Source organism: Juglans microcarpa x Juglans regia, chromosome 3D, assembly GCF_004785595.1.
Source record: "Juglans microcarpa x Juglans regia isolate MS1-56 chromosome 3D, Jm3101_v1.0, whole genome shotgun sequence".
Taxonomy (NCBI): Eukaryota; Viridiplantae; Streptophyta; class Magnoliopsida; order Fagales; family Juglandaceae; genus Juglans; species Juglans microcarpa x Juglans regia.
This window is the reverse complement of record NC_054598.1, coordinates 21,253,253-21,270,841: the sequence shown is the minus strand read 5'-3', so window position 1 is coordinate 21,270,841 and position 17,589 is coordinate 21,253,253. Positions and strand designations below refer to the sequence as shown.

The 17,589-nt window shown below is 35.4% G+C and overlaps 1 protein-coding gene across 1 annotated transcript; it reads right to left on the bottom strand.

The window, feature by feature from the left end:
• Positions 1 to 12,057: 12,057 nt before the first annotated feature.
• Positions 12,058 to 14,712, bottom strand: LOC121255705 (phenylalanine ammonia-lyase-like). Its single transcript, XM_041156190.1, has 2 exons — positions 12,315 to 14,712; positions 12,058 to 12,138 (listed from the first exon to the last, which is right to left on the bottom strand). The coding sequence occupies exon 1, from the start codon at positions 14,616 to 14,618 to the stop codon at positions 12,336 to 12,338; it is 2,283 nt and encodes a 760-aa protein (XP_041012124.1). The 5' UTR covers positions 14,619 to 14,712; the 3' UTR covers positions 12,058 to 12,138; positions 12,315 to 12,335.
• Positions 14,713 to 17,589: the final 2,877 nt, after the last annotated feature.

Sequence of the window (17,589 nt, the reverse complement as noted above, 5' to 3'; positions counted from 1 at the left end):
AAGAAAAATTATAGACATAAAGACCCATTCTGTATTTTATTTTATTTTTTACCTTATATTTCATATTTTTTAACATGAAATATAAAATACAAAAATTAAAATATAAAATTCCATATTAAAAAATAAGAAATAATTTGTAAAAGTTTTAAATAGACAAGTTTCATACAAATTCTTATAAAAAAGTAAACCTCACTTTAAAAAAATATAAATAAAATTATTATTTATTAGTGAGATTCATTATTTTATAAAAGATTTATATGAAACTTATTTATTTAAATCTTGTATCTAATATTATTCTTAAAAAAAAAATATGAAACTCCTGTATTTCACGTCGCTTAACAAAAACAAAAAACGCATGGAACCCTTCTGCTTCGTTCACACACGTGGGCCTAGGGAGTACGACATGGAAGGCCCATACAAAGTTACCGAAGGCCCAGTACAATTGTCATAAAACCACGCCCATGTGTCTTTTCATTTTTTCAAAACAGTTCCAACCCAAGATCCCCACTGGAGGCCAGCCCGTACAGTTCCAAAAACCAATCTCAACAAAAAAAAAAAAAATGTTAGGGCTTCAACATAAGATTAATGTTCTTGTGCTAAGCCAATATTATATAGTTTTAGTCAAATGGTGTGACAGAAATGATGGGGGATGTAACCATAGAGGTTTCTGCCTAAGGTTGATTATAGGTGTGGTTTACATGTTTTTTGCATCAACCAGTAGCATGGCCCAGGTTGTTGCTTTACATGCATATATATATATATATATATATATATATATATATATATATATATATATTTTTTTTTGCATGTGTTTTCTGCTATTTTTTATAGATTTTGTTTAGAGGCTGCTGACTTTAGATATCATGCTGGTGTTTCTCCCAGAGTAGTAAATGTGAATATCCATCCTACCCAACCTTATGTATAATGTATTTGTGAATATGGTGTTTTTGTAAGTTTGTTTTCTCCCCTAAAACTGTAACACCCCATTCCCGTAAGTTAGAAGTGTCACATATTTTTCATAAAATAAATCCGACAAGAGATTTCATATTTCATAAATTAAATTAGAAATTTATTTTGTAGAAAAATGTCTAATAAAATATCTTCCAAAAATATTAAATGAATAAACTGAATAAATTCATATCATAAAAGCAAATTTTATTTTAGAAAGTCTGAAACTAAAATTCACTGCTCATTCTAACCCTGGCCTGCATGCACGTATTCACCATCCTCACCTAGGTGGTTAAAAGCATGAAAACAAACTGAAATGAGTCGAAAACTCAGCAAGAAATCCATCACAACGTAAACATAATAAACATAAGGTTTTCATAAAAGTTTTCATGTTGAGAGTTTAAATTCATGATTATTCATACTGATACTTATGCTATGCATGACTGATTTAACTGAAATTAACTGATTGATCTGACTGATTTATCTGATTTAACTGATTTATCTGAGTGGCCAACACACTTAACCCTGTGTGCAAGGTTGTGCACCGGCTCCACGTCCCGCGGCCGTGAGGGGAGCCGCTGATAGTATTCTAGCATACTATGGTGGACCACGCTTGAGCCCGTGGCTTGCACATCCACCCTGAAATTGAACTGCATTGGTACCATACATCTGAACGACCATCTAATTAACTGATCTTATCTTATCTTGCACTTGAACTTAATATAGCTTATGTGTCTTATACACATGAGATGCATGACATATTACATATATAATCATAATTTCTGAATTTGCACATGATGCGGAATGACATAATCGTATGCTATGCTAGATGACATGTTTGCATATGACATGAGTGGTGCATAAATAATGGCTGGCAATAAACTGGCTTGAATAATACTTATATATAAACTAAACTGTGATAATCCTAATTTGTGATCAAATTACTTACCTCGCAGTGCTGTTTCCTGAATCTCACTTTATAGCTCGTCACCTATATAAAGTATTAAACATCACTAAATCTGTCTAGAAAAACATGTACTAATATCCTACTTAATCTAAATTCATATTGTAGAATATAATGAATAAATGTTCTATTTAATATAAAATCAATGAATGTTTATATCTTAAATTATTTAAATACTAACAACATATTTTAATTTAGTAGGAAATCATATTATATTTAAATATATTAAATAAGAGTAGAAACTCATTTAATAAAAATAGACTTACTCCATTTAAAGCATTCAAATAAATTTAAACTCTTTATTATAAAATTTAATGAACTTTCACTATAAAATTTAATAATTAATAACATAAATAATTTTATGTAAATCATAAGATTTTTTTTGGGATTAACATTATTATTCAAATAACACCAGCCCACTTAGATATTAACCAAGTCCAATAAAATATCAACTCAACCTAACTTAAAAATATCTATGAAGCAGATAGACCAACACTTTGTAAAAGGAAACAAGTCCAAAATACTATGGCAGGGGATAAGTTTTAAACCCAATGTTGGCTGCCATGTGTTAAAGGATATGCAGGTAAATAAAAATTAAAGATTACCCTTATGTCATACTAAAGTATTTTTAAAATAGCAATCTTGTAATTATAGGAACATAAGTTTGTACTTTTCTGAACACCTAAAAGTATTTCAGCAAACCTACTTTTTTGAAAGTTGAAGACAAATAAGGCAACTTTAACCATTTTAGAAGCAGTGCGACCATGCTTACCGAGTAGAAGAGGCACTGTCTGAACAAAGGCACAGTGCGATGAAGCTGAGTATTGACCGTGGGTGTTGTGGCTAAAGAGCACTGCGAGAAAGAGAGAGACCATTGGATGTTGTCAAACAAGAAACAACAAGCAGAGGGATGGAGTTTTTGAAACAGCATGCTTACGGGGAGGAAGAGACACAGTTGGTGGAGCACTGAGGGAGGCCTCTCAAAATGTCTTTGAGGGTAAAAAAAAAAAAATGATGAATGTCGATTCTGAGTAAGATGGAGAGCAAATCAGACTTGCATGAGTAGTTGTGTGGTACTTAATACTTTTTTGTGATTGAAAAAAAATACATACGGGGAAGGAAATAAATAGAGAAACCGTCTTGTACGTGACCTGTTCAAAGTGCTGAAGGAAGTTGTTGGAGGAAGACTCGGTCTGATCACCGAAAATAGAGGGATAATGAAGGGGGGTGACGTGAAGAGTAGAGAGGTTTAATTGAAATGGGTTTTGGTGTAGATAAAACTGATTAGGAAAAATTTGGTAAATCATTAGTCTAATGTTTACATCTGATAAAACTTACTATAGAGTTTGGATTTTTTTTATAAAATAATAATAATAATAATAATAATAATCAATAAATAAAACCTTAATATTAATAACAAATAATAATCATCATAATAATAAATATAATAACTAAATGATTTATTTATAAACCCAAAATATAAGTTTAGTATGTTACAAAAACAGATAAAAACAGAGTAAGAATATTACCAAGTGCGCTACACAAAAATACAAATAAAAAAAATAAAAATAAAAATATATATATATATATATATATTGCTTAATAATATGAAAAGATAACAGCCTTCTACTAGTGCTTTGTCTAACAAAGAAATAGAAGAAGAAGTTCTTATTAAAACTACAGATGAGTCTTCTAACGATCACTCCTCTGAAGAAAAGGATCTTGATTTACTTGAAAAGAATTTTCAAGATGTTGTTTTAAAACCTGAAATTGCCAAATTCTCTTCAAAAAGACTCAAACCAATGAGTCTGACGAAGAACTGGTATTCCAGGCCTACTCCTCTTGATTACAGTTTGAAGAGAAAGTTTTTCAAAGCCAATCTTCTTACTCTGCTGACAAGTTTTACGAGTGGAATATTGATGGTTTCTCTGAACAAGAGATCATGAATACCATGAGTAAAATGTCCCTTGTAGCAAATGCTTATGTAAACAACAATATCAGACAACCTGATATTATTAAGATTTTAACACAATGATTTTTCGGTGTTTTAAGAAACTGGTGGGATAAACACCTAACCAGAGATGCCAAGAAAACCATTCAGAATGCTGTCAAATGTAATGATGAAGAGTTACCTATTTTTTATGAATCCATTGGATCAGCCCAGTCTGATGGAGTTAATACTTTGATTTATACAATTTTAAAACATTTTATTGGCACACCATCTGATATAACTAGCTGCATCAACGACTAGTTAAATAATCTTAGATGTCATCAAATGTCTGATTATAGATGGTACCAAGATGTTTTTATTTCCAAAGTAATACTTCGGGATGATAGCCAGAAGCTTTACTGGAAGGAGAAATTTATTGATGGTTTATCTCGCTTGTTTGCTTACAAAGTGAAGGATGAACTTACTATTGCTGGGTCTCTTAAATACGACGCATACACTTATGGTGATATTTGTGCAGTAATCAAGAAACTTGGTATTAGTATGTGTAATGATCAAAGAATGCTTCGAGAACAGATGAGAAATAGCAAGAAAGCCAAATACGAAATGGGAACATTTTGTGAACAATTTGGACTTCCTGCTATAGCTCCCTAAAGAAGGAAGCACAAGTTTTCTAAACCTCATGGCGGTATCAGAAGAAAACCCCGTGATGAATTTTATAAGAAAACTTACAAAAAACTATTTTCTAAGCCATTTTCTAAGAAAAAGAAATCTAAGGATTTTTCTCAAGGAAAATGTTTTATTTGTGGCAATCCAGGACATTTCGCTGATAAATGCCCCCAGAAAGCCAAAAAAGATAAAAAATTAAAAAAGAAGCTTAATCAGTTGAATATTGATAACAATGATAAAGAAAAACTATTTCGACTCCTAGAAATAGCTTCGTCTTCATCATCTGATATCCTTGAGTTCAGCTCTAGTGATTCAGAATATCACTCAAAACCTGAATCTCCAGATTTTACTGGTTCTAAGCTAGGTTGCAATTGTAATGATACTTGTTGCCAGACAAAGGGAAAGACAATTCATGTCTTGTCCAAATCTGAAGAACAAGAAAACCTATTGCTAACCTTGATTTCTCAAATAACAAATCCTGAGCTTAAAGAAGAATATCTTCTTAAGTTAAGAAAGGTTATGGCTCGCTAGGAACCAGAACCCCCTAAGCAAAGGATTAGTTTTCAAGAAACTTTGGAGAGATTTCAAAAGAAAAAACCCAAGGAAATTTCTACAAATGATTTACAACACGAAATAAATCTTGTTAAAAAAGAAATCGTTGAACTCAGATCTGAGATAAACAACTTTAAGTCTGAAAATGAGATTTTAAAACAAGAATTTTTAGTATTTAAAATCGATAAACAACTTGATCAGGATATTCCTTCTGATAATGAGCAAACAAATGACTCTGGTTCAAGCCAACATGAGTTAGCTGCTGATAACCAAATTTGTTTAATCTATCATATCATTCCTCCAAAATGGTTTTCAAGGGTTACCATTGTGGTCGCCCATGATTTTCAATTTTCTGTCGTTGCTATGATTGATTCCGGATCAGACCTGAATTGCATTCAAGAAGGACTCATTCCTAGTAAATATTTTGAAAAATCTTCTGAAAGATTATTTTCTGCAAATGGATCTCAAATGAAAATTACATATGAGCTTAACAACGCTCATGTTTGTCAAAACAATGTTTGCTTTAAAATCCCTTCTGTTTTAGTTAAAAATATGTCTGACAAAGTGATTTTAGGCATTCCATTTATTTCTGCTTTATATTCTTTTTTGACTGAAAAAGATGGTATTACTACCGACCCTTTTGGTCAAAATGTCAAATTCAAATTTGCATCTCGTCAAGAGATTGATCAAGATAAAGGTTTGAAATCTTTGCTTTTTGCAAAACAAAAGTATTTGAATTTCCTCCAACAGGAAATAAGATACAAAAAGATTTCTGAACAATTATCTTCGTCAATTTTACTTTCAAAAATTGATGATTTTAACAAGCGTCTTGTTTTTTATGTTTGTTCTGATTTACCAAATGCTTTTTGGCATAGGAAGAAACACATCGTTTCTCTTCCCTATATCAAAAATTTTGATGAAAATACTATTCCCACTAAAGCCGAACTGATTCAGATGAATAGTCAAACTTTAGAATTCTGCAAAAAAGAAATTACAGATCTTTTGAAAAAAGGCATAATTAGGGAAAGCATGTCCCCTTGGTCTTGCCCAGCCTTTTATGTCCAAAAAATACTGAACTAGAGAGAGGCACCCCTCGTCTAGTCATTAATTACAAACCTTTGAACAAAGTCTTACAATGGATTAGGTACCCTATTCCCAACAAAAATGACTTAATTCATAGGTTAAGTGATGCTGTAGTCTTTTCTAAATTTGACCTCAAATCTGGTTTTTGGCAAATCCAGATAGCCGAGTCAGACCGGTACAAGACAGCTTTTGTAACACCCTTCGGTCATTTCGAATGGAATGTGATGCCATTCAGTCTCAAAAATGCCACTAGTGAGTTCCAACATATCATGAACGACGTTTTCAACTCGTTCTCTGCTTTTACCATTGTCTATATAGATGATGTCCTTGTTTTTTCTAAATCTATTGATGAACACTGGAAACATTTGAATTCCTTCCTAGACATCATTAGACTCAATGGTCTTGTCGTTTCTGCGAAGAAGATCAAACTATTCCAAACCAAAATCAGATTTCTTGGTTATGATATTTCTGAAGGGAAAATCAGGCCTATTCAAAGAACCATTGATTTTGCCGACAAATTCCCTAATGTCATTCTTGACAAAAATCAATTACAGAGATTTTTAGGATCTCTTAATTATGTTGCTGATTCTACAAGGATATGAGGAAACAATGTCGTCCTTTGTTCAAACGACTTCTTTCAAATCCTCCTCCTTGGACAGAAATCCATACTAAAATAGTGAGAAAAATCAAAGCACATGTCAAGACTCTTCCGTGCCTTGGTATCCCCACTTCTGATTCATTTAAAATCGTTGAAACAGATGCCTCAAACATTGGTTATGGTGACATTCTGAAACAATCTGTTTCACCAGGTTCTTCTGAACAAATTGCTCGTTTTCATTCTGGAACCTAGAATCCTGCACAAGACAAATATAGTACTATTAAACAAGAGATTTTATCTATAGTACTATGTATTTCTAAATTTCAATCTGATTTGTTAAACAAGAAGTTTTTATTTCGTATTGATTGCATGAGTGCTAAATTTGTTTTAGAACAATATGTTCAAAACATTGCATCAAAATATATTTTTGCTCAATGGCAAGGTATTTTAAGTGTTTTTTATTTTGATATTAAATACATCAAAAGCACTGATAATTCTATCCCTGATTTTCTTACCAGAGAGTTCTTGTAGACACCCAACCATGAGCGTAAGCAAGAAGAAAGGAAAAGGGAAACAGAGAGTGAACCCCCCACCTCCAATACCCAGTATAAAACTCATCAAGAATGAGTCTGGATCCTCCATTGTACCCAGTGTCTCCTCAACAGCACTAGATATTGCCAATAGGTTCACACCTCTTAGTAAAATTGTGCAACCGGCGACCTTCGCGTCTACGGTTTCTACACCTTTTGATCCATATGCAAAAGCAATTGCATCAAAAGGTCCTACTTTGATTACTCTCCAGTTTTTCCTCCCAAAAGGAAAATCTGAATATTTGAAGAAGCCATTTATAACTCATTTGTTTCATATAGAACCTAACCGTTCTAATTTAACAGATCCGTTCAAAATAGCATCTTCCTATTTTCCCCCTAATTTCCACTGGATACTTGAAGATTCCTCCAAAAATCTCCAGTACTATTCCAGTATCCTGATTCTCACCAACTCTCTTGTCATAAAACCCATTATGATAAGAATGACTCCACCAAATTAATCTATCACAGTGCTTATATACTTCGAGTCATGACTGAGGCCGAATGGGGAACAAACCCATGGATTCCCAAAAGACCCTCAGACTCTGCACTGAGTTATAATTATTTTGGTTACATAACTGCCTGGAAACGTTTCATGTTCTTTCAAGTACTAGATATGAGCCATTCATGGTTCATCAATTTTGATACAAGATTCAAAGGAACTTTCCCTTACTGGTTTCTCCAATGGTGGGACCAATTCGGATTAATTCCGCAGAATCTTCCTGAGCAGCTCGCCAGAGCTTTTACATTTTATCAACAAGTTGCTGGTACAAAACTGAACCGGCAATCACAGATGTTTCCTTATGAGCTCCATTTTTGCAAGAACTACAAACTACCGTGGATCTTTAAATGGACTTATGAGAAAAATGCTGATATAATTGACCGAGCTTATTTCACAAAATGGTGGGATAGGTTTGGATATACTGAAAAAGTAAGCAACCAGATGATTAAAGATCTTCCTCAAGTCGCTCCTGATCTGCAAGACAAAAAGGAATTCCCAGCAATCAAATCTGGTTCACCAGTCCCCGAATATCCTCTGATAGTTCGGGCCCCTAATTCACCAACTGCTTCATCAAGAGGAAAAGCCACCAGCTCATCCTCAAAGAAATCTTCTAAGTCTGCTAAAAATAATATCCTCAACAGACTTGGCAAAAAAGATTTAATAAAATTGTTGGAGCAACAACTACCTAAGTCTACGAGTGATAATTCTGAAAACGATGAGAATTCAGAAGCATCCTCAGAGGCTTCATACAGTAATATATTTGGTCATGATTCAGAAGGCATTCCAAAGCTGAAAGATGATTGACTACTACTTGAGTTCAAAGAAGACCGACCATAGTCCTCTTTGAGATAATTGTCACTTTGTGCCTAAAGCAGCCGCCCACAGAGACAGCTGGAAGACACAGAGATGACCGAATGCTAATTTGTCATCTTGCGCTCAAAGCAGCCACCCACGAGGACAGCTGGAGAGACACAATGATGATACCATGAGCCCCGTGACTAAACAGTTCTCACTGTTCACTCACGGATTGATTTACTGTTTTACTTTAATAATTGTAAACAGGAACTCCTTATGCTATAAAAGGAAGGCCTTATTCTGAGCTAAGGCAGAACTCAAACCAGAACTCACTCGAGAGGAAAACTTCTGACCCTCTCTACCCTGTTCTTGAGTCTCCTTATTTACCCTGATTTCTGTAAGTGCAAATCTGTACTACCTTGCACCTGTAATTACTTTAAACTTGTTAATTTTAATAAAGCTTATATGTCTTTACAATTAATTTTGCATACTCATACATGCATATGACTGGTTTAACCGCCTGTTTATTTTGTGCTTGCATAATCTAATTATTATGCAATATATCTCTCTGTCTCTGTTTCTTCCATTCCCTTCCTTCTCTTCTTCTTCAGTCAGTTTCGGCTTTTCCTTCTTTCCGCTGTCTTGGTATATATATATATATATATCGGACTACAAATGAAATGAAACTACCCTAAAGACAATGGCACAATCTCTCTGCCCTCTGGGGAGCATGGAAACGATAAATAAATTAATATATGACTACAAAAAGCCATCCCCTGAGCTGACCTGACCGCGTAGGTGTGGTGGGATGGTGGCCGCTCTATAAACCAATCCACCCAAGACGACATGTGGGTGCCACCCCACCCGTCCCCTGTTCAATCAAGTCAACCCACGCCTACCAACCCATGACCTGTCTGTCCCCTGAAACAACATGCATACCATTTTTTAATAGAAAAAGCTATGGTTACCGTTGGGCTACTGCTTGGAGCTCCTGCTCGACTGTTTTTAATTTTAATTTTTTTATTTTGTAATTAAGTAAGTATTTTTTAATAATATTATAATTTGTTTAAAGATATTAAAAAAATATGTAAAAAAAGTAAAAAAATAAAAAAAACACAAAATGTATTAGCGGGGGCTCCCGCTAGGGGCTCCCAACGGTGGGCATAGACCCATCCTTTTTTAATAAAATTTTGTTATGTATAAGCAAATTTATGTATATATTAATATTATTATCTTTATATTTTAAATTTAAATTAATACTATTTTTAATAAAATTTACTTTCTGATTAATTATATTAAATGAATGCACATATTAGTGTACATAATTGTTTATAATTAAATTTTTTCTTTTCAATATTAATTATTTGATTCAAAAAAGGCACGGCATACAAACCAAAGGAAGGAAGGATCACAAATATTTATCCTTCAAACAAAACAAGATGCATGGCTTATTTACAGACCAAAGACTTGCAATCTGCCAACTTTACAAGCATCATTGAGGAAGGCCCTTTTGAATACCAGCTCCGCTATGTACAATCATGAATGGGAGTCGGTGTGCAATCGTCTGACGCAAGCATCACATCAGTGTTAATAAAAAATAAAAATAAAAACAAGAAGAAGGTTGTAGAAGAATTTGCGATCTCTCCCACGGGTTCGTAATCTGCAAATCTCTCAAACCCAATTTCAGTTCTTAATCAAGTCTCCTCTATTGACTTCTTCAAAGTTTCAAGTCATGATCAAGAACACGACAGTGGTGTCTCTTTTTCCCACAAGGCATAAAAAGCTTGTGCCAGAGATCACCAAAGATGTCAACTACTTCCAAATTGCGTCAGTCTTTCTGTCCTTCCAGACTAGCAACCAGATTGGTGTCTCTGTTGAGGAGCAGAAAAGTTGTACAGAAGAGTGTTGGGCTAACAAGTGGATTGAGAAACCGTCCAACTTTATCATCAATGCGATTCTGAACTCAAGTAGTATATAAGGGGGAACTTGTTTGATAGCTATTGATTTCTTTTAAGGCGTTTGGTTTGTGATACTGATAAACTTTCTTACTGTCCATAGTTTTCTTTTTCTTTTTCCTCCTTTGTGTGGTGTGAGTTTGTCCAGTCCAGTTTGATGTTCTTGTACAAGTTTGCGAAAAGAGTTACCAATTTCAATAAGTCGTGGATTTTCTCTCTCAAGGAAGAAGAAGAAGAAAAAAAAAAGTGAGATAGTGAGTTTACATTGACCGAGATGCAGAGGGAGAGAGAGGGTGAAGGAGAAAGGGGGAAGGGACATATACGAAGAGAGGTGGGCCCACGATTGCACCACGATTGCATAGGGCGACTATATCTAGCTTTTTTCTTTGAATACAATCATGTTATACATTAAACTCACAGGAACCTCAAAATCCTTTTTTGGGATTCCACTTAGAGAAAATGGGTTCCCAACAAATTCAACTGCTTGTTATTTTTTTCATCTGTGCATCACTCACATGCCTCTGTTTCAGCCTACCGAGGGCACGCCTGCCTGAATCGGGAGATAATATCCCAAAAAATGGCAGCCAACATGGGGAGGCGGAGAAGAGGTTCAAAATTTTCAGGAGGAAATTGAACTACATAATAGAAAAGAATGCAAGGAGAGAGTAGTCGTCCAATGCGCACCGCCTGCGATTGAACAGGTTTGTTGACATGAGCGCCGGGGGGGAGAGAAATGGGTGCTGGGGGAGGGAAGGGGGGGGGGGAGGGAAAAAGAATGGGGAGAAAGAAATACAAAGTATGTAGATAAAAGAATAAAATTAACTATTTTTAAGTGGTGTGTAAGAGTGCGAGACTCATATAAAATTACGTTTGGATAAAAAAATATAAAGTAAGAGAAGAAAGAAAAGGCAGAAAGAAAAATAAAGGGAAGAAAGAAATACGAAGTATGAAGATAAAAAAAATAAAATCATGTATTTATTAATCACGTATTTATATAAATCACGTATTTTGTGTTGAAAGTCACGTATTATACAATCACGCGTTTGTCCACTCCTTTTAAAAAAATAAAAAAATTTATATAAAAAACTTAATTATTTAAATAGTAAATTCTATTTTAAGAAAAAAAAAAAAAAACATTGACGCTTGCATAACTATATCTAGCATTAGTCCGGATTTTAATTCTTTGAAAAATGGATGAGATTTTGACCGGGAAGTTAAAAAGAGTTTCCATATTTAAGGACATTTATGTGACAATAATCCCAGCTTTTCGACTTTTTTATTCCAGTTTTTTATTTTTCCAGATTTAAGGACAAAACACGTCGATGACATCGAGATTGATTTAATTTCTTTTATTTTAAAACTATCTTTCTTTTCATTTACTTTCAATTTTTTAATTTTTTTCATAATTCTAAAATTCTTTTAGATTTAGATTTAAGTTTTTCTTTTAGCTAGGATCGATCTTATCCTAACTCTGTTACTATTTTTCAGGAAATAGATAATTCAAGAGAAGTGGAAGTGGACAGTCCATCAACAATACTAAAAAATAAATAAATAAAAGACAATTGCAAATCCCCTTTTTATCATTTCATGTACAGTTTTCATCAGAAATAGATTTCACCCTTATAAATCATTGCAAAATTGAAGATTGAAAAAACATTTCGGAGTTCTACAAACCTTTCCACGAACAAATCTTATTTAGGAACCGAAAAAAATAAATGCTCTAGATCAGAAACATCAAATGGCTCCACCTTTTGTGACAGTAGGCGACCTTACATTTTCAAACCAACTCCAATACTCAGGATTGCAATGCATTGGAGAAGTCACCATGATCGGCCTTGGCGTAAAAGGACCTGCAGATCCCTTCCAGTTTGTCAAGCACTTCATAAGTACATCTCCCACTTTCCCTTCATTTATGGCCTCATAAACCTTCTCAATATCCTCACCTGGACTCACCTTCTTTGCCCCACTAAGAAGCTCAGTCCCCACTTCACTCCTCACAAACCGATATATAGAATAAGTTCTACATTTCTTGATTCTGTTGGCTATTGGAAAATCTCCATTCTCGAATCTATCACGAGCTTTCGCTACCTCTTCCCCAAGTCTTGCTTTCAGTTCATCTAGGAATAGTGGTATGCGCTTGAATATTGAGTAGCCCTTGTCATCTCCATATTCTGGTTTAGGATCTTTGAGAGCTCTTTCTACAAGTACTTCTCGAAATTTAGGCAAGAGAGCATAAGATGGATTTGTGGGGTCATCAAGATAAGAGAAAACTGGCTGGTGCTCAATGACCTGCAAGAGTTCTTTCTCGCAGAAACGGGATTCTAGGAGTGATCCATCTTCAGCAATATACAGAGTTTTCCTCACAACTTGGAGAAGAACATGTTTCACAACTTCCCTCATGTTTTCCTCCAAATGTCTTAGATCAATTGCCTGGCAGAGTGCCACCATGTAAGTGGCAGACATCAGCTTTAGGATCTCAATGGCTTCGGCACTTTTTCTGGCTGAAATCAACCCGAGAGAATTCACATCTTGATTGTGTTGTTCTGCGCTCTGTACATGAGTTGTGACAGGGTTTGCCAGGTATTGGAGCTCAGAGCAATATGCAGCCATGGCTATCTCTGCGCCTTTGAAGCCATAATCCAAGCTTGGATTAGGCCCCCCACTCAAATTGGAAGGCAAGCCATTGTTGTAGTAGTCACATACAAGTTCGGAGAATTGAGCAAACATGAGCTTCCCAATAGCTGCAATGGCAATTCGGAGATTGTCCATGGAGACACCAATTGGTGTTCCCTGGAAATTCCCTCCATGGAGAGCCATATCTCGAGCAACATCGATCAACGGGTTATCATTCACAGAATTGATTTCCCTTTCGATTGAATGTGTTGCCATGCGAATAACTTCAATTTGGGGCCCAAGCCATTGGGGAGAGGTTCTGAGTGCATACCTGTCTTGTTTTGGCTTTGTAAGGGGATCTTTTTCATGACGAAGCTTTGCTTCTTTCATGTAGTCACTTTCATCCAAAAGGAACTCCATGATAGCTGCTGATTCAATTTGGCCAGGGTGGTGCTTGAGCTCATGTGTTAGTGTGTCTGTGAACTCAGGCTTGCCTAGCATGACTTCACAAAACAAAGCGGAGAGAACTTCTGAAAGCAGAGCCAAAATGTTGGCATCAAAACAAACTGTTGCCGCCACAGCTGAGCCCACAGCTGTCCCATTTACAAGAGCTAAACCCTCCTTTGCTTGAAGCTCGAAAGGAGCCGAAATCCCAGCTCTTGTCAGAGCTTCCATGGCAGTGATCTCTTCACCTTCAGAGGTGCGCACTTTGGAATTATGCCTGCCAGTTAGTAATCCAGCTATATAAGATAACGGTACAAGATCCCCTGAAGCAGTAATAGTCCCTCTTAGAGGCAGTTTAGGGATCAAATTTTTGTTCATAAGCTTGGCCATGGCTTCAAGTACCTCCCATCGAATACCCGAAAAGCCTTGCATGAGTGTGTTTGTACGAACCAACATAGCTGCTTTTGAGTAGCTAGATGGAAGGTTCTCTCTCCCAATCACTCCAGCATTAAGGAATCGAATAAGCTCTGTCTGGAGGTCAGAGGTTTTGTCGGTGCGCCGATGTGATGTGGCTCCAAATCCGGTGGTAACACCATATGTGTCTGTTCCCCGGGAAATATGCTCTGCAACCCAGTTGGCGCTTTTGGCTACACGTTCACACGCCACAGCTTCATTAAGATTAACCTTTACTTCACCACGACGTGCAATGGCGGTGACTTGACCGACAGTGAGGGTCGTACCCTGTATGTCAACAGTTTGCACCTGTGCAAACTGCGACACCATGTTGCAGACTTCATCAAAATGGGTGCATTGCATGGCCTCCGCAGCTTTCTTCCAGTGCAATGGAGTTGAGGCATGAGAATTTTCTGATACACAAATGAGGTTTGCGTTGTCTTTTGGGAGAGGGAGAGCTGGAGGACGGAAATGCTTGTTGGGGCGGCCAAATCCATTGGTTGCCATTGCCAGAATTGAGCAAATATTTTCAGAGGGTGAAGGAGAGAACTGGGAGTGGTAAGCTATATGCAATGTGGGCTGTGATTGAGCTTGGGAGGGAATTATTATCTGTTATCTATTTATAGCAGTGAAAGGGTGTACTGATCACAGTTTTAAATTTCGTACCGTACCGGCCGGTACGGTCGAAATTTTTCGTTTCGGCCGTCCGGCCGGTACAGGTACTATACCTGTTCCGTACCGGCCAAAATACCGGCCGTACCGGCCGGTACCGGTCATACCGGCCTAAATTTCGGCCTGTACCGGCCTATATTTCGGCCGGTACCGGCCGATATTTCGGCCTGTGTTTTTTTTTTTTTTTTTCGTTTTTTCAAACTACAAACTTATTTTTTAACCCTCAATTCAGACTAGACTATTTATAATTTATATATATATGTATTTGTATATAATTTATTTATATATAGACTATTATTTTAGAATATAATTTATATATATATTTATATATATAATTTATTTATAGATCGACTATCCCGAAATATTATCCCGAAACGCTACTCCGAAACGGTACCGGTACCGAAATATTTCGTTTCAGTGCCTTGACCGGTACGATGTCCGGTACGGTATTCAAAACATTGGTACTGATAAGTGCTATAGGGCCAAAGGCCGGCGTCAAGGGTCAAATCAAGTCTTCGTTTAGGAAAAAAAAAAAAAAACGAAGAGTTGGTTGGTGGAGTGAGAACTTGCATGGAAGGATGGTGGGAAGTGTACGTTTGGCTGCTTTTTCTTTGGGATGATTGGTGGGTTTTCAATATGATACTGCTTTCCAAGTACTTAAAAAAAGACCATTGACCAGGTTGATGAGATGCCACTCAAATGCCCTTGACGCCCTTGGCCAATGGCAATCTTATCAATTTGTGTTAAAGCATCGACCGACCTTTTCATGTCATTTAGCTAAGTTATGGTGACTTTGTGAATCATGTTTTGCCATACATGGCATATGCACATATATATATATATATGTATGTATATATGAATTTCCCTCCATACCAAACAAGATTCGAAGTTTTCAGTCACAGTTTCAGATTCACTTAGTACTATATTTGAAAATCGATGCGTTTCAATATCCGTGTGAAAGCTTAGTTTCCAGCACGATATGCATTAAGTAAAGGTGCAAGTAAGGAATGCAACATCCAAAAAAATAATATGCATACATACGTAGACAAGAATCAGAAATTTAATAATTAGTAGCCAATTAAAGCATAACAAATAAAGCATGTTTTTTTAAAATTGTTACAGGTAATATAGTTTTTAATTATACAGTTTTATTAAAAATTTAATATTATTATTGTTGATTATAATAAAAATTGAGATTTTTGTTTTTTGTTTTTTTCTATCAGAATGTACTCAATGATGCGAGATGTGCGTCCTCAAATAAAATTATTCTCATAAACAAATTATTTTATTCAGTTTTCATTGAATTAAATAAGTTGGAGAGAAACCCTAGTAAACGTCACAAACCTTTACGGGCGAGAATGAGTCACAAGAGAAAAAGAGAACACAAGTTATTATTATAATTTATAAATCCTTTACGCTACACACTATCTACATATATGATTTGTAATATTTAAATTTTAAAAATTATCTTTTAAATCAGATTATATTACATAGATGATGGGAAGAGCACTACAACAAAAATTCATTTTTGGGACGATCTCCAAAAATGAATTTTTGTTTGGGACGAAATGAAAATTTTTCCAAAAAAAATGAGATTTATGGACGAAACCCAAATTTTGTTTCTAAAAAATAACTGAAGGTGTTTACCGTTCGAACGGTATATGTAGGGAAGAAAAATTACATCCCTAATAAAATAACTATTCGAACATCCAAAAAAATGTTCAAACAAAATAAAATAAACATTCGAAAAGATATTATATATGGTTGTTCGACAATTTGGTGCTTTAAGTGACAATAGCGGGACATTGACTTACCGTTCGAATAACATACAACAACGTTCAAACTTCAGGGTTAATCAATGTTTAAACAAATATTATATATGATTGAACGGAAAATTGGCAGGTTAAGTTACTAAATTTAGCAGGACATTGAGTTCTTGTTCTAACATATTATTATATCGTTCGAACAAATACATTAATCAATGTTCAAATGGATATCTAGCAGGAATGGAGAAATGTTTGAACGTGATATATTTCGTTCAAATGGTTCCATAATTTTTACAATTATTGATGGCAACAAAATACCTTACTTAATTATGGATAAATATTTAATTTATATAAAAAATTAGCAATTAAATAATAGGAATAATAGAAATCAATAATTAATTCAGAAAAGACTAATTTAATTCATAATTAAATTAAATTTACAAAACACAAAATATTGTCTATACAAAAAACAAAAATAATGCAAATAAAAGATACAAATTACTACGATCTCAACTCTCTTCACACATCCTCGACTGCAGTTAGGCATGTCTTTAGCTGTGTCAGTCGAGTATTGATCGTGACCTAAGTCGCATACATAACATCAACTTTTGTATCTAAGTCAAAGATGGCACTACGGATCTCTGTATGCACTGCATCAATCACCATTGATGTCTGTCTGCGGATCTCTGCACGCACTATATCTACCATCTCCTCACAAGTAGATGTTCGTGGTGCCTCGGCCTACATGAATGTCTCATCGATCGATACTTCATGATCTATCAAGTGTGCATCTCCCTGAGTATAGACCGAGTCTGGAATAGGACCACGAAGATGAAGTCTCGAGTGACCCATGCTTCATGATAGGGTGGAGAAGTTGATCGGTCCAATTGGCTCCTAGACACGCTCTGCAATATCTGGTAGGACCCCGGCATATAGCAGAAATCGTGTGATCAGGACCCCATATGGCAGTATATCTATCGTAATGTGCGGGACCTCTGATTGAATCCTAGTGAATATATAACACACTAGGTCGATAGGCC

Bases quoted from the DNA above. Each gene is read 5' to 3' on its own strand.
- LOC121255705 (XM_041156190.1), bottom strand. From the start codon at position 14,618: ATGGCAACCAATGGATTTGGCCGCCCCAACAAGCATTTCCGTCCTCCA.